At 33.6% G+C, this 22,912-nt stretch overlaps 3 protein-coding genes across 3 annotated transcripts; all 3 read right to left on the reverse strand.

Moving 5' to 3' along the window:
* Positions 1 to 166: 166 nt before the first annotated feature.
* Positions 167 to 769, reverse strand: LOC123914339 (flowering-promoting factor 1-like protein 2). The gene has a single exon (XM_045965459.1). It carries the CDS (start codon positions 631 to 633, stop codon positions 304 to 306), a length of 330 nt encoding a protein of 109 aa, XP_045821415.1. The 5' UTR covers positions 634 to 769; the 3' UTR covers positions 167 to 303.
* A 12,303-nt stretch (positions 770 to 13,072) lies between these two features.
* Positions 13,073 to 14,211, reverse strand: LOC123914348 (fasciclin-like arabinogalactan protein 3). The gene has a single exon (XM_045965471.1). The coding sequence runs from the start codon at positions 14,196 to 14,198 to the stop codon at positions 13,341 to 13,343; it is 858 nt and encodes a 285-aa protein (XP_045821427.1). The 5' UTR covers positions 14,199 to 14,211; the 3' UTR covers positions 13,073 to 13,340.
* A 2,162-nt stretch (positions 14,212 to 16,373) lies between these two features.
* LOC123914356 (fasciclin-like arabinogalactan protein 3) lies at positions 16,374 to 17,615 on the reverse strand. Its single transcript, XM_045965480.1, has one exon. It carries the CDS (start codon positions 17,581 to 17,583, stop codon positions 16,765 to 16,767), a length of 819 nt encoding a protein of 272 aa, XP_045821436.1. The 5' UTR covers positions 17,584 to 17,615; the 3' UTR covers positions 16,374 to 16,764.
* Positions 17,616 to 22,912: the final 5,297 nt, after the last annotated feature.

Below are 22,912 nucleotides of genomic sequence, written 5' to 3' on the forward strand. Positions count from 1 at the left end.
AACGATGTTATTATTGAAATCAATACTCAATATGTTACAAAAACCACTCCAAGCACATATACATGATCAACACCATCAATCGTCTATAATTTACTTAATTATTCCCCACTCTTATGAACATAAATAAAAAAAATAAATCAACAAGCTTAATCACTAGAGTTTCCATAAAAACCCTAGCTCTATATATATGTATAGAAAACCACACCAACATCAGAAAATAAATCTTAAACACCCCAAAAAGGAAGAAGATGAGTTGAAGAGCTAATTAACCACTTAGCTAGTAGTATAGCATATCCAAACTCATCACTTATCCCTAACATGGAAGACATTAGGGGTTTTGACGACAATATCATACATATGGATGGAATTGAATTTGGAGAAATCTCTAGGTAGCGAGATTAGGTCAATAGAAGAGTGTTTATGAAATTGGTATAAATCAGGATCTCCGTCATAGTACCTCTCCCAACCTAATCCAGTCAATATTCTCTCAAGAAAAGCATAAGAAGTTACCACTTCCCCCGTCGGCAAGTGAACCAACATCTTCCTCTTCCCATGCCTTCCATCTGATGCCTCTGCTTGAGGATTCTCAACCAATCGAAACACACCTTTGTTGAACACCCAAACGCCTGACATTTTTTTGTTTAAAAGGAAAAATTAATCAAAACCCAATAATCCAACACAAGAAGTGCAAAGATTAAGCAAAAGGAGAAGAAAATGATATTTTTAGAATTTTTTTTTTTAATTTTGGTTTTGGTTGAGGAATTATGGGAGGGTGTGAAGGGGTATATATATGTGTCAAAAGTGGATGTTAGGCTAAAATAAAACAAGAAGAAAATACTCTTTGTTTGAAGTGGAAGAGTTGAAAGTGATGTATATGGGGCATGTTTCACTTTGGCATAGAATCTATAGTTTTGTGGGGCATGCCATTTTTATTTTAAATGAGAATGCATTACATATGATATGGGGTGACCCTAGCTAGCTAGGGCTTGCTACGTGGGGTTTAGTTTGATAGAGAGAGTATACTTTTGTGGTTTAATTTTAATTTTAATGCAGGCCTTGGCTTTGGATTGTATATATGTTGTGTATTAGAGAGAGCCTAAGGAATATAATTTCATTATTTAACACATAATAAAAAGTAGAGGAGAAAAAAATATGGTATCTAGCTTAGGTACAATAATTTGTGAATCAATGACACGAGATGATCACGTGAATGAAGATTGTGGGGTTCCCCTTGGAGGTGTTCCCGTTTGTGTTAAGTACTCATCATTGGGAATAATTGGACACCCTTAAAGGCAATATTAGTACTTTTCTCTCTAGTCAAATTTTATATGGATAATTTTCAACATCAGAGGAGGCTCCCATGCATGTGCGAGGTGTGCGACGGCATAGGGCCTCCAAATTTTGAGGGCCTCAACTCAAAATTTTGAGATCCTATAATATTACTTATATATTATTTATACCTATAAAATATCAGATGTATATTAATAGATTAATTTTTAGGCCCTAAAATAATAGTTATATATTGTTAATGTTCATAAATATCATGAGTATCAATATATTAGTTATCTATACTCGTAAATATAGTTCTAGTCCATTTTAATCTTTGCATAAAATTTAATCTTAGATTATGATGTTCCTTTTTGACGTTATATTCAAAGATAATTATTTTGTATTTCTTGTTCCATTTAATTTAATGTAAGATTTAATATTGATAATTTATATGTTTACAAGAATGTTTTTTTTTTATATTATATGCATTTTAAATCGATAATTTTTTTAATTTTTTTTATTAAGGGCCACTTTTATATTTTGCACAGAGCCTCCTAAAACTCGGAGACGCCCCTGTTCAACATGACAAAAATTATTTGAAATGAAATTCATGTAATTTATTTATCCACATAACTAGTTTTCTCCTAATACATCGACACGTATTTTTATATACTCATAATATTTGGGTATATTTAGTTCCCTTTCTTTGACATAAGGTCCTACACTTTTAAAAAAAAAAAAATTCCACTAATTTATAGTACTACTTTTGTGCCTTAATGATAATATGATATGATATGGCCATTTTGTTATATACATGTAATCACCACTTTATTTAGAGATTTATGCTATAATTAACATATAGTCTACAAATTACGAAATTTTAGACTTCAATTTAAATCACCTCTAATTAATTTAGTTCCCTTTCTTTGTCATAAGGTCCTACACTTTCAAACAATTTTTTTTTAAGACGTTCCATAAGATTGTCTTCTTAGTTCTTTACACCTCTCACATCCCATGATGGAATAATATGAGACAATATTCTTAATATATTTGTAAATTGTTAATTAAGTCTCTATAAAATACACGTACTCAACTACTAGATAAACTTAGTTATCTATGAAATTTATGTCATCACCTCTAATTAATCTCATCATTAATAGCCATTTGTTTGTATTAATCACTTCAAAAATGATTGGGCCCGTAAAGAGCTTCTCAATTTGGAGAGGACCACAAGAGTTTCATACTCCTATAATGGCACTAGAAGCAACATAATTCTTGTTTTTGAATCTTTGAAATTCTCTTAATTGCCCATATGGCATCACATGGGCAATGTGTAGGTTTCATGGTCCTCCACACATTGCCAAATATCCATAACCAGCCGCCTTGTCAAATCTAAAGACTCCCCAAAAAGCTAGGATTTTGGTTAGCACAAAATAATTTTACATTATTTTTTTAAGATAATGGATATTCTTTTATGATTTGTCTAATATTCAACCTTTAAAAAGTCTAAATGTGAACCATTTCCATTTCCATGCACTAGACATATCACATATGTAATATGCTATGGTAGAGAAATAATCAGTATGCTTCCATATCCATTCTTTATTAAGAATTACCAATAAACATTACTATGTGGAAAAAATGAACTAGTCATGAAAGTTATAGGATTTTCCAAAAGAAAAATATTCCTTATCGATCAACATTGTATTGCTCAATTAGAAACCTCAAAATTATTCCATATAGTTTGAATTAATAGTCAAATCTTGCATTGATATTGTCATGGTGGTGTTGAGATTTGTTCATGTGATTTCCATGCATAAATATGCTTGATCAACTTATATAACTTGACTATATCAATATATTGGTCCTCAACTTTAGAAATTGATGAACAAGAATACTTAAAAGCAAAACTTGTGTTTCCTTTGGGCATCCAAGAGTGAGTGCACGTAGCTGTTTGCCCCTCTTTATGCAAACAATAAAGCCATTTTGACAAAGACATGTAAGACACACCCATGTACCTATAGCTAGACCCTTTGATATTGGAAAATTTAGGTTGTGCCAAAGCCTATACTTTTTCCCGTAATAATTATATTTAAAAGGGGCTAAAAAATTGATGTATTTAATCTATAAATTTTAGACTATAAATATATCAACTTTTTATCCATTTTATTTATAATTAAAAAAGAGTTGATGTTACCATAAAAAAAAAAAAAAGAGTTGATGTTTTGTTGCTATTATTACCACAAAAAAAAAAAAAAGTATTTGCATCATTTTTTGTTAACAATTTTCCCTTAATGGCATACTTTAAATAGTATTTATTTTTTGAACAAATCAATTTTGAATTTTAAAGATATGAAATGCACAACTTTAATACAAAATTCCTATATATATATATATATAGTATACTAACAAGTGTCTTAAGGACACATGTTAGCTTTTCTCTTAACAAGGGTCAATAATGGACTAATAATTTGGTGTTATAATTCAAATGATTCATTTGTCACCTGCTTTTTCAAACTAACTGTGAGATTGTGGCGCCCCGTCTCCACTCACTTTTTTAGCGGGTTAAATTAAATAAGATAAGGTCAAATTAAGAGTTCGAGTTCAAATTTTGACTCAACCCTAAAATAGCAGGTTAAGTTGGTTGATTTGGCAGGTCTAAATGTTGGGTTGAGATGCGATATCTCACTTTTCTGATCATAAAGCATATTGACTTGTTGCTCCCGCCGTCCCCTCAAAATCCCAACATGTCATATTAGAGCCCTCATTTGGTTTGGTGGAGGGAGTGGGAATGAGATCATGGTTTGGATCAAGTATAGAAATTGTTAGCGATTAATCACACATTTACTAACAAAAATATTAAATATATATAAAAAAATGTGATGCGACTAGTATTTCTAATACCCTAACTCCTCCAACACTATACTCGTTTGGCTTCTGGAATCTCATTTCAATTTATAATATATATCCTCCAGCTGGATGCATGTAAATCTTTGGTTGATCTCGTCCAATAAGCAATTCTAGAGATCTTCTACTACTAGAATTTGAATGGAGATTATATAATCTATAATTACATCTTAAAATATTATTATATAACTATATATATTTTAATTTTTAGGAGAAGGGTGTTTCGGTAATCTAAATTTTTTTTGAATGGCTTTCGGTAATTTAGATTGAACCGCGATGTGAAACAAGTAAAATCTGATTAATAATTATTTTCATCAAGAATTGAACTGATCAGATTCTCTTAAAGGATTTATTAACCACTTGAGTTCATGTCATGATTATATATATTATTAACTGTATTAAAATTGAGTGGAAACTCTTGTAAAAAAAAATAGTAAAAACCTATCAATAAAATTGCAAATAAGGTGAGCATCAAATTCATTGGATTAAATATACGTTCAAAAAAAAAATCATTGGATTAAATTGTTAGAACTTGAAGGGAGAATGAGGGAAATCAACAATGAGAGAATGATGGAAATTGAGAGAGTAAAGGGAGAATTATTATTGATCAAGATTGTGTTGAAATTACAATAACTAATGTGCTTATATACACATTCAATCTAACTAACTATGGTTACTCTAACTAACTCACTAGTTAGTTGCTTACAACACAAGTAACATAAATTGTAACTAACTTCTAACTTGAATTATTCCTTCAATACTCCCCCTTAATTCAAGTTCTCCATGCTAAACACATTAAGCATTTTCCTCATGTCTTTGAACTTGTCAATTTTCAATGGCTTGGTAAGCACATCAGCTATCTGCTTCTCTGTATTACAGTAGCTAAGCTTGATCCTCCCTTTAGTGACTTGGTCTCTCAAAAAATGAAACTTAGTTTCAATATGCTTGCTTCTCCCATGAGCTATGGGATTCTTGGCCAGATTTATGGCTGATTTGTTGTCAACCATAAGCTCTACTCCATCTTCAATATCTATTTTCATTTCCTGCAGCAGAGATTGCAGCCATATACCTTGACATGCTGCATTGCAGGCTGATATGTACTCAGCTTCACAAGTTGACAGTGCTACTACATTTTGCTTTTTAGAGCTCCATGAAATAGGGCAATCAAACAGTGTGAATACATATCCCATAGTGCTTTTCCTTTCTACTTTGTCACCTGACCAATCAGAGTCACTATATCCAATCAATTTGCCTTTCTTTCCATCTGAATTTGGATATAGAACACCATACTCCATTGTGCCCTGCAAGTATCTCAGTATCCTCTCCACTGCTTGCATATGAGATAGTTTAGGTGTTTGCATGAACCTACTGACTATCCCTACACTGTGACAAATGTCAGGCCTTGAATTGCAGGCATATCTCAGGCTTCCAACCATCTGCTTATACAATGTGCTATTGACATTGCTGCCTTCATCATCATTACTTAGGCTTGAAGCAGTTTCCATTGGTGTATTGGCTGGGTTGCAATTCATCATGTTGAATCTTTTCAATATGTCTGAGATATATTTTTTCTGGTGAATCAACATTCCCTCTTCAGTTTTAGTGAATTCCAGTCCAAGGAAGTATTTTAGGCCTCCCAGATTAGTCATTTCAAATTCTGAGCTCAGCTGACTTGTTAACCTTTCAATTTCTCTTTTGTCACTGCCTGTTATCAGTAAATCATCCACATATAAGCATACTATGCAGAGTTTACTCTGAGTTGAGCCTTTCACATAAATTCCATGTTCAACTGTGCACTTTGAATATCCAATTTTGTTCAGAAATTCGTCTATCCTCATGTTCCAAGCTCTAGGTGCCTGTCTCAGGCCATATAGTGCTTTATTCAGCCTCAATACATGATCCTCCTTTCCCTTAACTGTGAAGCCTTGAGGTTGTTCAACATATACTTCCTCCTCAAGTTTGCCATTGAGAAATGCAGACTTGACATCAAGTTGAACAAACTCCCATCTGAAGTGATTAGCTATTGCTACCACCAATCTTACAGTTTCAATTCTTGCTACTGGTGCAAAAATTTCTGAGAAATCAATGCCTTGCTTCTGAAGGAACCCTTTAGCTACTAATCTTGCTTTATATTTTGCTATAGTTCCATTAGGTAAATGTTTTAGCTTATAAATCCATTTGACAGCAATTGGTTTCTTACCAGGAGGCAATTGAGTGATACTCCATGTTGCATTTTTCTCAATTGAAGCAATTTCTTCTGTCATTGCTTGTCTCCATTCTTCATGCTTTGAGGCTTCAGCATATGTCAAGGGTTCAGTGTCAACAAATAGTGCCAGATGTACAATGTCACCATCTAGAGTGACCATATCATCACTGACCCTTTCATAGTCTTGCAGAGTTCTATTTGGAACAATTGGTCTTTCTGACCTCCTTAGTACCATTGGTGCATTGTTTGAAGCTGGAGGTGGTGGCACAGTTGCTTCTTCAGGTGCTTGCTTATCAAGCAGCTCAAATGGTACATAATCTCCATTATCTGATGTGGTACTGTTCCAATCCCAGCATTTATCTTCTTCAAATGTTACATCCCTGCTAGCAGTGACCTTTTTTGTAATGGGATTGTACAGTTTGTAAGCACCTACAGTGTGATATCCTATTAGTATCATTGCTTCACTCTTGTCATCAAGTTTCTTCCTCTTTTGATCTGGTATGTGTCTGTAGCACAAGCAGCCAAATACCCTTAGATGCTTCACTGATGGTGTGTGTCCTGACCAAATTGCTTCTGGTACCTTATTCATTTGCTTTGTTGGACATCTGTTCAGAACATAGCAGGCTGTAACTACAGCTTCACCCCAAAAACTGTGAGGTAGATTCTTTTCTCTTAACATGCATCTGGTCATGTTCATGATAGTTCTATTCCTCCTTTCAGCTATTTCATTGTGTTGAGGAGTGTATGGAGCTATTATTTCATGCTGAATTCCATTTTCTGAACAAAATGTCTTGAATTCATTTGAGGTGTATTCACCACCACCATCACTTCTTAGAATTTTAATCTTCTTTTCTGATTGCTTTTCAACTAACAGTTTGAATGACTTGAAATTCTGAAGCACTTCATCTTTGCTCTTCATTAGGTGAATCCACATCATTCTGCTGAATTCATCAATGAATGATACAAAGTATCTGTTTCCTCCTAAAGATAGTGTGTCAAATGGACCACATACATCTGTATATACTACATCAAGTACCTGCTTGGCTCTCATTGCAATCTCCTTGACAAAAGACTTTCTTGTTTGCTTGCCTAACAAGCAATGTTGACATATATCTCTAGGGATCTTAATTGCAGGTAGTCCATTGACCAGTTCATTGTTTTGCAGATAACTCAAGCTTTTAAAGTTCAGATGACCATACCTCAGATGCCATAACCAAGCTTGGTCATTGATCTTTATTGTAGCCAGACATTGGGATTGATTTGCAGTCAAGGTGACTTGGAATGTTCTATTCTGAGATAGAGGAGCTCTCAGAATAGTGTTGTTCTGAGAATCATACACTTCCATGATGTTATTCTCCATATGCATAATGAATCCCTTCTCTAGTAGCTGTCCCATACTTAGTAAATTTGTTTTCATGTCTGGTACATATAGAACACCTGTGATGATGGCTTGATTTCCTTTCTTGCCTTTGATCAATACATCACCCACTCCTTCAGCTGGAATTGTTCTATTGTCTGCAAACCTTATTTTAGTTTTTGATTAACTGTTGAAGTTGATTAGCCAGTCTCTATGGCTTGCCATGTGATTGCTGCAACCTGTGTCAAGATACCAATGTTCTTGATCATCTTCAGCATCTGTGATGGTTGCCATATACAGTGTTGGATCAGCCTCTGAGTCACTATCTTCCTGAGCAATATGTGCTTCAGCCTTATTCTTTCCTCCATACCTTGGAACCTTCTTGCCTCTGCAGTCTTTTGCAAAATGACCATATTTCTGACAATTGTAGCATTGAATCTTTTTCAAATTCACTTTTCCCTTCTTTTCTTGATTTGAACCATTACTCTGATGTGATGATTCTCCTTGATCACTGTTCTTCTTTGAATTATCTTGGTGATTGCTTTCTTTATGAGCCTTATCTTTCCCTTTCCATTTACCATTGCCTTTCTTGATTGCATGAGCTTGCAGTGCCTGATCTGCAGCTCTATCTTTCTGTCTTTCACTCAGTCTTTGATCATGTGATTCCAAAGAACATTGCAGTTCATCCAATGTCATAGTGCTTATATCTTTGGATTCCATGATTGCAACAGTAATGTAATCAAACTTTGGAGCTAGAGTTCGTATTACCTTTTCAACAATAGCTGCATCACCCAATGTTTCTCCACAGCTTCTTATCTGATTTGAAATATTGGTGATTCTGTTGAAGTAGGCTGTGATTGTTTCAGTATCTTCCATCTGAAGCAATTCAAATTTTCTCTTCCATGTCTGCAATCGAACTTTCTTCAATTTCTCATTCCCTTCATGACATTTAGCAAGAATGTCCCAACACTCTTTTGCAGATCCTGCATTCTCAATCTTCTGAAAGTTTATCACATCAACACATTGATGGATAAAGAACATAGCCTTGAAGTCTTTCTTCTTGGAATTTCTGTGTGCAGTTCTTTGATTCTCATTTGCATCTGCTGGTAGTGGAGTCACACCAGTTTCCACCACATCTTGCACTTCTTGAAAGCCAAAGATGACTTTCATCTGCTTGTTCCATCTATCCCAGTTGGAACCATCAAGAATCGGAAGTTTTCCTCCAAAACTGTTGCTCAGAGTTTCCAATTGGCTTGACATCTTCAAGCTTCTGCTGCACAGTGATCTTTCTTGAGTCTTTAATGCCAAGAACCTTGAGGCTCTAGATACCAGTTGTTAGAACTTGAAGGGAGAATGAGGGAAATCAACAATGAGAGAATGATGGAAATTGAGAGAGTAAAGGGAGAATTATTATTGATCAAGATTGTGTTGAAATTACAATAACTAATGTGCTTATATACACATTCAATCTAACTAACTATGGTTACTCTAACTAACTCACTAGTTAGTTGCTTACAACACAAGTAACATAAATTGTAACTAACTTCTAACTTGAATTATTCCTTCAATATAAATATGGCCATATGGCAGACAATATGCAAGAAAGAAAAAAAAAAAAATGAAATGGGCTTTAGAATTTCACGATTTTAACCTTGTAATAGTGTCTAAACAAGTGCCTAAACAAGGATTAAATATTATGCATGATGATTTTGCTAATAAGTATGTTGGGCATAACCAAGTATAACTTTCTTAGCAGCACAATTTGTTATCTGTTAATCTTATATTTATATTTAATTTCTAATAATTATGAATTTGAAAATGGGATCATTGTTGATTTGTATTCTTTTACTTGGAGTCTTGGACAATAATCATTTGAAGCTCTTAAGAAATTACTCTTGAAAAAATATCTTATTTTTAAATATTGTGAGATCAATAAATCATCATTATGCATGATATTTAATTCTTGTTTATACAACATAAGTGAAAAAAAAAAATTCTTGTTTATACAACATTGCAATATTAAAAAGTATCCAAAAAAACTACCAAAAAAAGAAATTGCAATATTAAAATCATTTTTTAGCATAAATATCATTGTTTTAAAAGAATAATAATTTTTTAAAAGAACTTACACATGTACATAACTAAAATATCAAAAATAATTTTTAATTTCAAAAAATTAATTTTTTCCTCAAATAATCTTAAACAAATGCATGCTTAATCTGATTCTTATTATGTTGAGTAGAGATTGGAACGTTATCATAAACCACACCTTTCGGGAAGGTAATGTGTGTGCAGATTTTTTGGCCAAGATGGGAGTCTCCGGGAACTCGCTGCTGGTATTATTAGATGAACCTCCTGCTCAGTTGTCCAGTGCTCTTTGCGCGGATGCTTGGGAAGTAGCTTTTGTTAGGGAGTAATTCCTTTATTTTCTCCTTTTTTGCTTTGTTTTTTTCTCTCATGTAACAAAAAAAATTCGATTCTTATTATGTGTTAGGTTTACCTTTGCTGTCACTTTGGGGTATGTGATTCGTACTTTCTTTGAGGGATATGTACCCCATAATTAGCAAAGCCACAATTTTTTAAATTAAGTAAATGTCTCTCTCATTTTTATTTCCTATATATAAAGCAAAGATAATTAATTAAGATCAAAAGTCAGAACTAAGTAGCTAATTATGTGTTCCATAATAGAATAGCATTTGGAATGTACGTATGTAATTTTTGAGAGAATATATAGAAAATAAATATTGTAAATTAGGTGAATAATTAGGTCACCTTATCATTATTAGTAGAATGAGACTATTTTAATTTTGCGGATTTATACCATATTCCATTTATAAAGAGCTTATAATATGAGAGTGGAGAAGAAAGCATCTAATACCTAAAAATAATTTTTTTCATCGATAAAAAAAATAGGACATATTCCAACATTTTCATAATTAATTAATTAATTATATAATTGCAAATTATTTTAGTTTTATAGGTACCGTACAAGTTTCCTAAGAATGTTTAATTAGTAGTATATGCATCCGTAATTTATTTGATGACCTTTACCAAAAAAAGTGATTCGAAATTTGGTATGTATGAAAACCTCTTTTGTAGTTGAAAATCTAAAGAATCACGTAGGTTGTAGATTCTAGCATAAGATCAAATTAAATTATAAATTAGTTTATTTATTATATATGGAGCATATAAGAGTTGACATCAGTGGTGACAACCTTATGAAAATGAAACCCATTTGAAATGAGAATCCTTATTATATATCCTTCAAATTGGTAAAGCTTCCCTCTTATAGGATACATAGAACAGTAATCAAGATATCATATACTATATAATAGGTTAAATTGGACAATTGGTCGGTTAACTTATTTATTAGTTTCATATTGATCTCTTAACTAATTAACGTTACAAATTAATCTCTTAACTTATTTATTAGTTATATTGGTCTCTTAACTAATTAACGTTATAAATTAACTTCAATTTTGTTCGTTATAATTGGTCGTTTTCGTTAGTTTTCCTCAAAAAACTTTTACGTTAGAAATTGGCTATAGACATGATTTCCTTTTCAACATATACCACTCATTTCAACATTTTATGTGACCACGTCATTAGCCAAGTTAGAAAAATTAACATTTTTTGAGAAAAAACTAACGGAAATTAAGGATTAAAATGACAAGCATAAATAAAGTTAAGGGATCAATTTGTAACCTTAATTAGTTAATGGATCAATATGAAACCAATAAATAAGTTAAAAAGGGACTAATTATCTAATTTAGCATATGTAATATTATGCTACCCTTACTTTACAATGCGGTTTTTTCAAAATGCACCCAATATTAAAATATACGACCTGGTATAGTGCATATTCAAAATCGGTTAGACTCAGTGCATATGGATAAATATTTGTAGGGAGAAGTCAACTCCTTAAATAGATATTGGTTATCTTAATTATTCTCAAAAAGAATCGGTTGGACTCGGTGCATATGGATAAATATATGTATAGTGCATATTCAAAATGGGTTAAACTCTATTTTGAGCTTTCCTCTCAAAATAGTTTAGGGCTAACTCTGTTTTCAGCTCTCTTAGTGCCTGGGCTTGGATCATATATTTAAATTTCATTTTTGGTTCCAAATATATTCAACTGTCAAAAATTTAATTTGCATTTTTTTTTGCCATTTTATTATCTAATTTTTAAAAGTACTCTTAAATTACCCTTATTAATTAATTCATACAAAGTGCGCATATATATAATGCATCTGCTGCCCTCGATAGAGGGAGGGTGTGGCCACTATATGTATCATGGCCACCCCCAATTTTTAAATAAAATGTTGGTAAGTTGTGTCACCTGTACGATAAAATTATCTAGGACATTGTGTATAAGTCTGATTTTGATTTCAAAATATTCAATTTATTCTTTTTAAAAGTAATATTTTAACCACTTCATTATTTGAACATAAAAAAGTACATTAGTTATATGTATTTTTTTTTTTAATTTGTTCTATTTCACAAAATAACATGTAGCATTGGAATTGATTGGGTCAAACCACTAATATCGGTGTTGGTATTCGGTTACCCATCCTCCTTTTTTAAAAAAAAAAATTGATCCTACTTAGAAGCAAATTGGCAACGAGAAAATTGTTCAAATGATAGGGATAACAATTGCTGTGAAAATATTGACCAATGGCAGTGACTTCAAATCTTCTTGTAATTTTTTTTGCAACAAACACTCATCTCAACGACATGCAACAACCTTTTTTTATTGGGAATAGTAACTTTACTAACAATTTTGAATTTTGGTCCGGTGGTGTTGGCCAAGTGGAGATGTTGGGTTGGTCCAGTGGTGTTGGCTTGGGTCCTTGGAGTATGTTCCTCTCAAGGTTTCAGGTTCGATCCCCCCTGGTACCAATTTTGGTGGACTAAGTCCATACAGAGAAAAATACTCTGGCTTTAAATGGGTCTCCCGCAAGTGGGCGGTGAGATTGGTCCTCTTAGATTAGTCGGTCCTAGGCCGACTTTAAATGGAACCCCCGCAAGTGAGCGGTGAGATTGATCCCCTTGAATTAGTCGGTCATAGACCAAATACCAAGTTTAAAAAAAAAAAAAAAAAAAAAAAAGTCGCTGCAAAATAAATTGTTTTCTTGTAGTGTGTTCCGATAACTTTAATGCTGATTTTAAAATTATGGATGGATTTTTTTAAAAAAAAAAAATATACACATTTGAAAACTTGAAGTTTATTGGTTTCGTAATGCAATTGATCATGAGTATAAATTATGATATATCAAAAATTAAATGGAAAACTTTAGTTCAAAAACTTGCATGCAAAGAAAATGTAGAGAAGGGGAATTCATACATATTAATTGCAGTAAGTAATAGTAATCAATACGAAAATGAAAAACAAAAATAAAAAGGGAAATTATTGGAGCATCCTGAATCCTAAATATATTGACAAAAATCATACATTTTTTCCATTAAAATATAATAAATACTAAAACACACTAGACAATTTGATATGCAATTGACAAATAGTTTCAATAACAAAACAACCCTTATAGTATGTTCTTTCTTTATTCAAACGACCATTAAACATTGTTATTTGGCATCACTCTACATAACAAACAAGAGAGAAGTGAAGCACATCATTGCTCCAACCAAACCTACAACAGTCCTTGAAGAGCTGCTATGATTAGTTTCGGCATCTGCAGCACCACCTTCGTCGTCACCAGGACCAGGAGCCAAAGATGGGCTAGGTGCATCAGCTGTCGGGGCTTCCGCTGGGGAGTCTGTGATAACTTCAGATGGTGAAGGAGGAGAAGTCACTTCCTCTGAAGGGCTAGATGCATCAGCTGCTGGGGCTTCAGTAGTCGGCACTGGAGCCTTGGCTGATGCCGCAGGAGGCATAGCACCCTTCGGTGGGGCAAGTTGTGTATCAATTCCAGGGGGCACAATAGGTTTGGCAACTTGGAGTATGGAAATGTTGTAGGGTATGGAGAGAACAGTTTGGACAAGCTCATCATCTTTCGGTGCACCAACCACAGCGGATCCAAAGACGATCACACCCTCACCGTTGAGTTTAACCTTAAGGAACCCTTGGTTGTTGACAGCGAGGCCTGTGGATTGGTAAAGGGTGGTCAACAATTCTCCAGTACCTTGAGCCTTCCTGAGCTTCTTTTCATCGAAATAGTCAAGGATTACATGTGTGCTCAAGATCGCCTTGATAACCTCTGGATCTTTTCCGGAGATGGAAGAGATAGCGCCATTACTAAGGACGAGGACAGTGATAGTGTTGCGGCTGTTGATTTGCTTGACAAGCTTGGTTTCGGTGAGGTAATTGTTGAAGGTCGAAAAATCAGGATTTTGACCTAACAATCTTGTGATGTTAAATGCATGAATGGAAGATGAGATTGCAAAGAAAATAGTCAAACAAAGAAAAGAAGAGCTTTTAAATCCCATCTTTCCACACATTTTACCGAAACCGAGCCTTAAAGAATGGAGTGAATGTGAGGGTGTTTATATATGTTACATGCTACGTTTAATTAATTAATTAATTAATGTTTTACTTATTTTTAGGTTTGTGATCCAAATCTAATTTTGTCACTATGTGATATGTGAACCTTTCAACTTAACTATTTTTAGGATAAGTGACAAGTGATATGGCGCATTCGCACAACACAATCCTAGGCCAATCATCATTCCTTCAAATAATATACTAGCTTATTTGCTTCCAAATAGACCACATGGTTCACACAAGCATAACCTATTGTACTCATTTAACTACTCTACTACAACTATAGGATATTAAATACTACATTTTTGTTTGTTGCTTGGTGTTAACGGAATGTATTTCTAATACTCTTTTGTATTCTGACTTTTATATAATATATATTTTGTCATTAAAAAAAAAAATACATTTTTGTTACCGAAGCTTACAAGTTTTAGCCCCGCAAAATACTACTCCAACTCCAAGATGTTGCTATTTTGAAACTAGAAAAACTAATGTTTGATATTTAGTTTGCATCATAAAGAACACAATTATTTGGACAATTGACACATCGATCACGCAATCTTGCTTTATTGGCCAAACAATTACGGTAATAGTTAGAGCTTGTCATTAGATAGTTTATCTATAAAAAAAAATTTCATATAACTCATTCACTATCTTTTAATCAATCACTCAATAAGAATATTGAGTATTTTGTCTTTAATTTCTATCTAGACCGATCTGAAACTTATTTCTCTTATGAAATTTATCTTCAAATCTTTGATCTAAGAGTTTCTAACATGTTAACCTAACTTTATATGATATTTAAGATGATAGTCCACACATCTAGCAAGTTACTCCCTCCGGTTATTATTATAAGCAAAAACAACTTTTTAAGTTCATTATAAAAGTAATATATCTGGTCAATAGTAACCAGATACATTAATTTTTTAATAAACCTAAAAAGTAATTTTTTTGCTTATAATAGTGACTGGATGGAGTAATTGTTATGTTAACTTTTTAATAACTAAATTTATTAATGTGACTAAAAGGGATGCTCAAAATTATTACAATCAAAGTTGTCAAACAAAGTGCTCAAGCACAATGAAAACAGAAAGTAGGATTAAGCCATTATGTTTATCACAAGGGATTTGAGGAATATGGTAGAGGTTTTGAATTTGATCTTTAAATCCATTATAAAAAAAAAAATTAGAAAGTAGGATTACTACATCAAAATGAGAAAATAGATTTGTATTCACCAATCACCATATATTTCCTCTCATCTCTATGAATGCATGACAACCATTTTATATGATCTAAATAAAATACCTAACATATAACAACATTAATATTTCGCTACAACCTAAAACACCAAGTATATCTATAGCCATATTTGCATCATCCTTGTCTTACAAGTTAGTGAGGTACTGAAATGTTAAAAAGTTCATTGTTATACACGCATACAAAAACTCATTTGCATATACACGAATTATAATTATTACTTCATCTACTTTTTTTAAGTGTCGTTTGACCACGAATTTAGCATTCCTGTTTTGATATTTTAAGAGCATAATTCACTAATTTGATGTTAGTATGTTACTATTTTAAAACGACACTTAAAAAAAACGGAGTACTATATTAAAAGAAAAATGATATGTAACACATATTCAAACAACAAAAACATATTCCTACAGAGTCGAGTCTTGTGCATGGCCCACCGATCTCCACCACTTTGAGTTGAGAGCATGCACCGAAAAGGGGAAAAAATTCTTGGTGAAACCTAGCCTCCCCTTTTATAATTTGAGGTATTTAAAGTTCTTGTTTTGTTAGTATGTGATTTGTTCTCACTAGTTTATACCTAATCGGCACACTTTGGTTTTTCTTCTCCATCGCATCAACCAACATTTTTGTATTGCCAATTTCAAGTTCTCAATGACACAGTCACCTATACCCACCACCTCCTCAGTCTAATTCATCCAATTAAAGATAGCTATTTAAAGGGTTGTCATTAAAATTATTTTCTGAAATTCAATGCGGCTAGATTAAAATCATGTCTCTTTACACCGATCTCAATTTCAAAAACTCGACTCCCATATAGGAGTATAAAATTACCAATTGAAGCAAACTCATTCAAATACCCTAGAATCACTATCTTCCCCTAATTGTGATCAATTTTCATAAATTATATTGTCTGCATAGGTTGCAATATGCGGAATCAACCAACAATTATCATTATAAAATTTATAGAAGCAAGGATAAGTATTACCATGTGACCATATTGATTTTTATTAACCGGTATAAGAAGTTAGTTTCAATAACAAAACAACCCTTATAGTAAGTTTTTTCTTTATTCAAACAACCAACCATCCATTTCTTGTATTATACTCCCTCTGTCCCAAAATATAAGGGAAAATTGGTCGAAGAAAGTTGGTGTATATTTGGTTAAAAATTTGGACTAGATACATCAAGATTCTTTGACCAACTTTCTCTAATATTTTGGGGCGGTAGGAGTAATTAAAATATATAGACTCTTATACATTATTCATCACTCTACATAACAGCCAAGAGAGAAGCAAAGCACATCACTGCTCCAACCAAACCTACAACAGTCCTTGAAGAGCTACTATGATGAGTTTTGGCATCACCGGTACCAGGAGCATCAGCTGTTGGGGCTTCAGCTGGGGAGTCTGTGACGACTTCAGATGGTGAAGGAGGAGAAGTCACTTCCTCTGACGAAGGAGTGGGAGCATCAGCTTTGGCACCCTTAGTTGGCACAGGAGCCTTGGCTGATGCCGCCGCAGGAGCCTTAGCACCCTCTGGTGGGGTTTGTGAATCAATTCCAGGGGCCACAATAGGTTTCACAATTTCGAGTATGGAAATGTTGTAGGGTTGGGAGAGAACAGTTTGGACAAGCTCATCATCGATCGGTGCATCTTTCACAGCGGATCCAAAGGCCAGCGCACCCTCACCGATGAGTTTAACCCTAAGGAACCCTTGTTGGTTAACGGCGAGGCCTGAGGATTGGTAAAGGGTGGTCAACAATTCTCCAGTATTGTGAGCCTCCATGAGCTTCTTTTCATCGAAAAAGTCAAGGATCACATGGGTGCTCAAGATGGCCTTGATAACCTGTGGAGATTTGCCAGAGATGGAAGAGATCGCGGCATTACTAAGGGCGAGGACGGTGATGGTGTTGCGGCTGTTGATTTGGTCGACAAGCTTGGTTTCGGTGAGGTAATTGTTGAAGGTCGAAAAATCGGGATTTTGACCTAACAATTTTGTGATGTTAAATGCATGAATGGAAGATGAGATTGCAAAGAAAATAGCCAAACAGAGAAAAGAAGAACTTTTGAATCCCATCTTTCCACACATTTACCGAAACCGAGCCTTGAAGAATGGAATGAATGTGAGGGTCTTTATATACGTTATGTGCTATGTTTAATTAAGGTTTTTTACTTATTTTTAGGTTTTTGATCCAAATCTAATTTCGTCAATGTGACATGTGAACTTTTCAACATACTATTTTATGAAGAATTTGGATGGTTTAGCATAGTTTGCATAATGAAACTAGTGGAGATGAAAAAATTGACTTTTTTATTTTATTGAATTGTGCATGCATTTATAGATTGTTACCCCCTTGAGTGATGTTTCTAGTAGTGCCCTAGCATGGCTATATACATGTTTTTTTTTATAAAAATAATCTGAACATTTATATACTTTTTTCATATCGTACTTTTTTTTTTGTCCGGACTTTCATAACGATCGAGTATGGACTATGGATTATTACTTTTCTCCATATGAGGAGTGCTAGCAACTAGGGGTGATCGCAGTGCGGTTTGGTTCGGTTTTGAGCATAAAAGTCATCCTAACCGCGAGATAAAAATGCATGCGGTTCGGTTTGGTTCGGTTGATTTTTAAAAAGTCATCCAAACCAAACCAATGCGGTTTGGATCGGTTCGGTTTGTGCGGTTTAAAACATAACGATTGTACCGAACAATTTTAAGCATAAAAAAAAATAAAAAATTGAAGTTCCAAAATAACATTGTAGTACCAACAAAAATTATTTATCCAAAATAACATTATAGTAACTTACAATTTTAAATATATAAAAAAATTGAATTTTCAAAATAACATCACGGTACCGATAAAATTTGTTTATTTAAAATAACATTACAACACCAAAATAAAATTTCAGTACAAAAAATAAAAACAACTTGAAGTTCGATTAATTTGGTCGACTGACTTGGTAATTGGGCATGTATATTGGAATATAAATATATTTTCTTTTACGATATTGGAATATAAATATATAATAGTAACTTAATGCGGTTTTTGCGGTTATCCGCGGTTTTTGCGGTTTGCGGTTTTGCGGTTTGCGGTTCAGTAAGAAAGCCATCCAAATACATCCAAACCAAATGCGGTTTTTACGGTTTTCGGTTTGGTTTGGTTCGATTTGCGGTTTTACTTTTGGATTGGTTCGGATACGATCACCCCTACTAGCAACACACTCTTTAACAAACACACTCCAACACACTCTCTTTTATTGGTTGAAATTCACATGGGTCCCATAAAAGTTATATGGGTCCACATTTTTTTATGGGACCCATGTGAATTTCAACCAATAAAAGAGAGTGTGTTGGAGTGTGTTTGTTAAAGAGTGTGTTGCTAGCATTATTCTTCTCGATATTCATCACTATTTCACATAGAATAGTTAGATAACGGTCTAATAAGTCATAGCTCAACTGACAAAAATTGTCGAAATTATTAGATCGGATGTCGTGACCCGCGTTCAAACCCGGGATCTCATAATTATGTGAATTTATTTTCAGTGGATTGCCACTTCATCTAAGACAAAAAAAAATAGTTAGATATATAATGACACAAAAAGTTCTAATTTATCAAGAATTAGTATATATGTTAGCATGTAACATGCACAGGATTATTTTCTTTTTTAATATTATTTATGTATTTATTTTAATATATTATTTGAGTAAGTTGATTTGAAATTCTATGATAAAATTGAGATAGTTTTTTTTGGTGGCTCTGCAAGTGCACAGAATCGCAACCAAGTAATAAAGTGATAAGTTATCGTTCTCCACAGAGATTGTGCCAAAATTACTAGTTTCGCTTAGGAATAGTTTTGCATTCGTTTTGTTGTTTAGAGATAGTTGTGCGGGTAAAAATAAAGTGCAGGAAAATAAATGACAGTAAAATAAATAAAGGTGTGTGTGTATCCACACGGGGTGGTTAAGTGTTTTCGAATCCCTCCCCTACTCCTACTTGGTGGTTAATTCCCTTGTTCCCCTCTATCAGGATTAGACTTTATAAAATAGGTTCAGAAGCACTCGTTCCCTATTTCTATTACAGACTGGTCAGAGCCTAGTTTAGGTTGTCTTACTCTGCGTAAATATCCTCGCCCCATTCTGTAATACCCGAGGCCGAACACATCGTAATGAGAGGGATCTTGAGGCTGTGCAGGTATGGGACTGCATGGTTGAAGGAAGGCTTATAAGGATTGATGGGTACTACCTATACCAACAAGATGCATCTTCTTTTCGGTAGCTCATTCGATAAGAACTCCACAGTTAAGCGTGCTTGACTTGGAGTAGTCTTTGGATGGGTGACCTTCTGGGAAGTTTCCCGGAAAGCGTGCGAGTGAGGACAAAGCACGCTGAAAAGACTCGTGTTGGTTTGTGGGGTCAGTCGGTCATCCTAAAAGCAGTGAGGGATGTTACAAATGGTATCAGAGCAAGACCTCTCCTAGTACGATGTGGTTCGGGGACGAACCAAGCGGAAGTTGGTGGGCATGTAATACCCGAGGCCGAACACATCGGAATGAGAGGGATCCTGAGGCTGTGGAGGTATGGGACTGCATGGTTGAAGGAAGGCTTATAAGGATTGATTGATACTACCTATATCAACAAGATGCATCTTCTTTTCGGGAGCCTATCAAATAAGAACTACATAGTTAAGCGTGCTTGACTTAGAGTAGTATTTGGATGGGTGACCTTCTGGGAAGTTTCCTAGAACGCATGTGAGTGAGGACAAAAACATGCTGAAAAGACTCGTGTTGGTTTGTGGGTCAGTCGGTCATCCTAAAAGCAGTGAGGGATGTTACACATTCGGTTCCACTTTTTCGTTTAAACTTAGGTATCCTTACTCTTAAGGCTCAATGTGTCGCAAGCTGTCACGTGTGCCTCAAACTAGTCCTAACTCTGACTTCAGGTAGAATTTATCGTTCTTTACTTAGCTTTAATCATATACTAAGACCTTAGATACTGAACTTAATGGTCTCATGTTGGACCTTAGCACACCGTCTTTCGTTCGGGATAATTAGCTTCGTTTCCTATCTGATATCCACTAATTTCCTTAGATTTTATTCTAATGTGATCAATATTAAAATAAAATAAAAAACCGGACAATAAAAGAGTTTCAATAGGAACAACTGAATTTATACCCAAATTATACAAAATCAAGCATTCATAAGGGAGTTCATCGACTCCACCTAACCTAGGAAAAATAAATTACAAAGACAATAAAGAAAAGAACATTATTGGCCTTGGAGTTCCTAGGCCCTCCTTTCCTCCTCCTTAGAGTTCTCCTAACTCTATAGTGAATATCATTATTGTTGAGTGATTTTTGAATGAATAATAGTGAAGGAGGAATGCTCTATTTATAGTTTTTCAGCTGAGTTTGGGCTTTATCTGCGCGTCCATCGCACCCATCGTGGCCACGATGTCGTGTAATTTCACCTCATCGTGGCCACGATGGATCATATCATGGTATGATGGAAGATTTTCTCCAGATTTTCTGTTTTTTTCAACCGCCTTTCATCGTGCCACGATGAGAAGTCATCGTGATACGATGGAAAAGATTTGTTGCAGATTTTCTTCAATTTAAATTGTCTTCTCATCGCGCCACGCTGAAAAAGATACGACGGAAAATATTATTTCTCTCATTTTCATCCCCGAGACTATATAGTGACCTTATAAATATAAAATAATTATAAACTTAATTCTCAAATGAAAATTTAATTGATCAAGATGCATTTTTAATAGTGGGATAGAAAGTGCTCTGCGTTTCTCATTTTACACATCAGTGGGAGATTCTCTCTCTCTATTTATATATATATCTCCCACAGGATAATTTTCATTTTCTTAATAATATTTATTTGCTTATGTTCTTTTTTTCTTTTGAAAGGTTGTCTATGTCATTTTTCATTTTTATTATTTTGAATGTTGTCTATATTTTTCTTTCAATTGCTTATGAGATTGATTTTATATAATTTACTTGAGTATAAAAATACGATATATGTTTAAGGATGTTACAGCTGCATAGGAAGTTCTCCCTCATTCCATGTTCCCTGTTCAACAAAACTAAGATATTCTCTCCCTCTCTCTCGCGTCTCTATCTCCCAAGACTCTGTAGGGACTCCATCAATAAAAAAAATAAATGTAAATTTTATACCATTTTTCAAATGAATATTAATATACTTTGACGATGTTCCTATTTTCAAACTTTTTTTTTGTCATTGTACCACAAAAAAAAAATAAAAAATCTTCACGCGTAAATGTCAAATGTAAAAGTCTATGTATGGGTCTCCACCCACATTGATAAATTAGCATCCCTAAAAAGGTTTCTTTACGCTTGAAATTGGAATTATAAAAAAAGTTATAGATTATAAAAAATTAAAATTATATTAATTTATTTTAGGTTTCTTATAGATTTCATCAGCTAGATGTAATCTAATGAAAGTGTAATGGACACAAAATATGCAAAAACTCTTGTAGCCAAAATTTAAATTTTAATTATTCAATGTGTATTTTTAATAGTGGATAGAGAGGCAAATAATAAAAAATGATTAGCCTTAATTGTCAATTTTAGAAATATGGTTGATTTCTCCAAAATCATAGATGATTCATAAATATTACAAAATCAAATCTAAACTGTTTTTTAATAGGAACTAAACCTAGATTTTTTCAATTTTACGGGGTATATTGATGGTTTTAACTCTACGAGACAAACACTGAATACAACTATAGAAGTACAAAGTTAGTTCCTTTTGGGTGCGTTTTTTTTTTTTTTTTGATAATCTTTTTTTTGGTGCGTGGCTAAAAAATAGGGGACTGGACTAAACAATTTTTGTTGTATCCGGTTTGATTTGAAATTGATTATGGGACTTGACAAATTAGGTAGTAAGCGACAAGACAAAAACAAAATTTTTTGTCCCTCACTAAACCACAGGACAACTTTTTGTCCACAGTACAACTATAAAAAATACGAAAATATCCGTTTCATTTTGGAATACAAAAATATTATCGTCCTATATCTCTCCGGTATAGTTTTATTCTGTCATGTATTATCTTGTTTTGTCCAGTTCTTATTGTTTTACGAATCAAACGCACCCTTTATATTTATTATTTGACAAATAGATGTATCCAGATGGAGAAACATGTAGAACTAATTAGGAAATGGAATCGAAATAAATCACAAAGAGATATGGTGCGATAAATATTTTAAGTGAATAAATATTAGCCTTTGGATTAAATAAAATCAACGGATAATATTTGATGTCAAAATAAACTTTGACACCTGGTGTCAACGGATCCTGACTCTTTTGTGAAAATTTTAATTAGAATATTAACAATAACATATTTTGTTGTAATATAATGTTAATATATGTTAACAAGTGACACTACTT

Source organism: Trifolium pratense, linkage group LG1 (genome assembly GCF_020283565.1).
Source record: "Trifolium pratense cultivar HEN17-A07 linkage group LG1, ARS_RC_1.1, whole genome shotgun sequence".
Classification (NCBI taxonomy): domain Eukaryota; kingdom Viridiplantae; phylum Streptophyta; class Magnoliopsida; order Fabales; family Fabaceae; genus Trifolium; species Trifolium pratense.

Coding starts and splice junctions, on each gene's coding strand:
- LOC123914339 (XM_045965459.1), bottom strand. CDS start 633: ATGTCAGGCGTTTGGGTGTTCAACAAAGGTGTGTTTCGATTGGTTGAG.
- LOC123914348 (XM_045965471.1), bottom strand. CDS start 14,198: ATGTGTGGAAAGATGGGATTTAAAAGCTCTTCTTTTCTTTGTTTGACT.
- LOC123914356 (XM_045965480.1), bottom strand. CDS start 17,583: ATGTGTGGAAAGATGGGATTCAAAAGTTCTTCTTTTCTCTGTTTGGCT.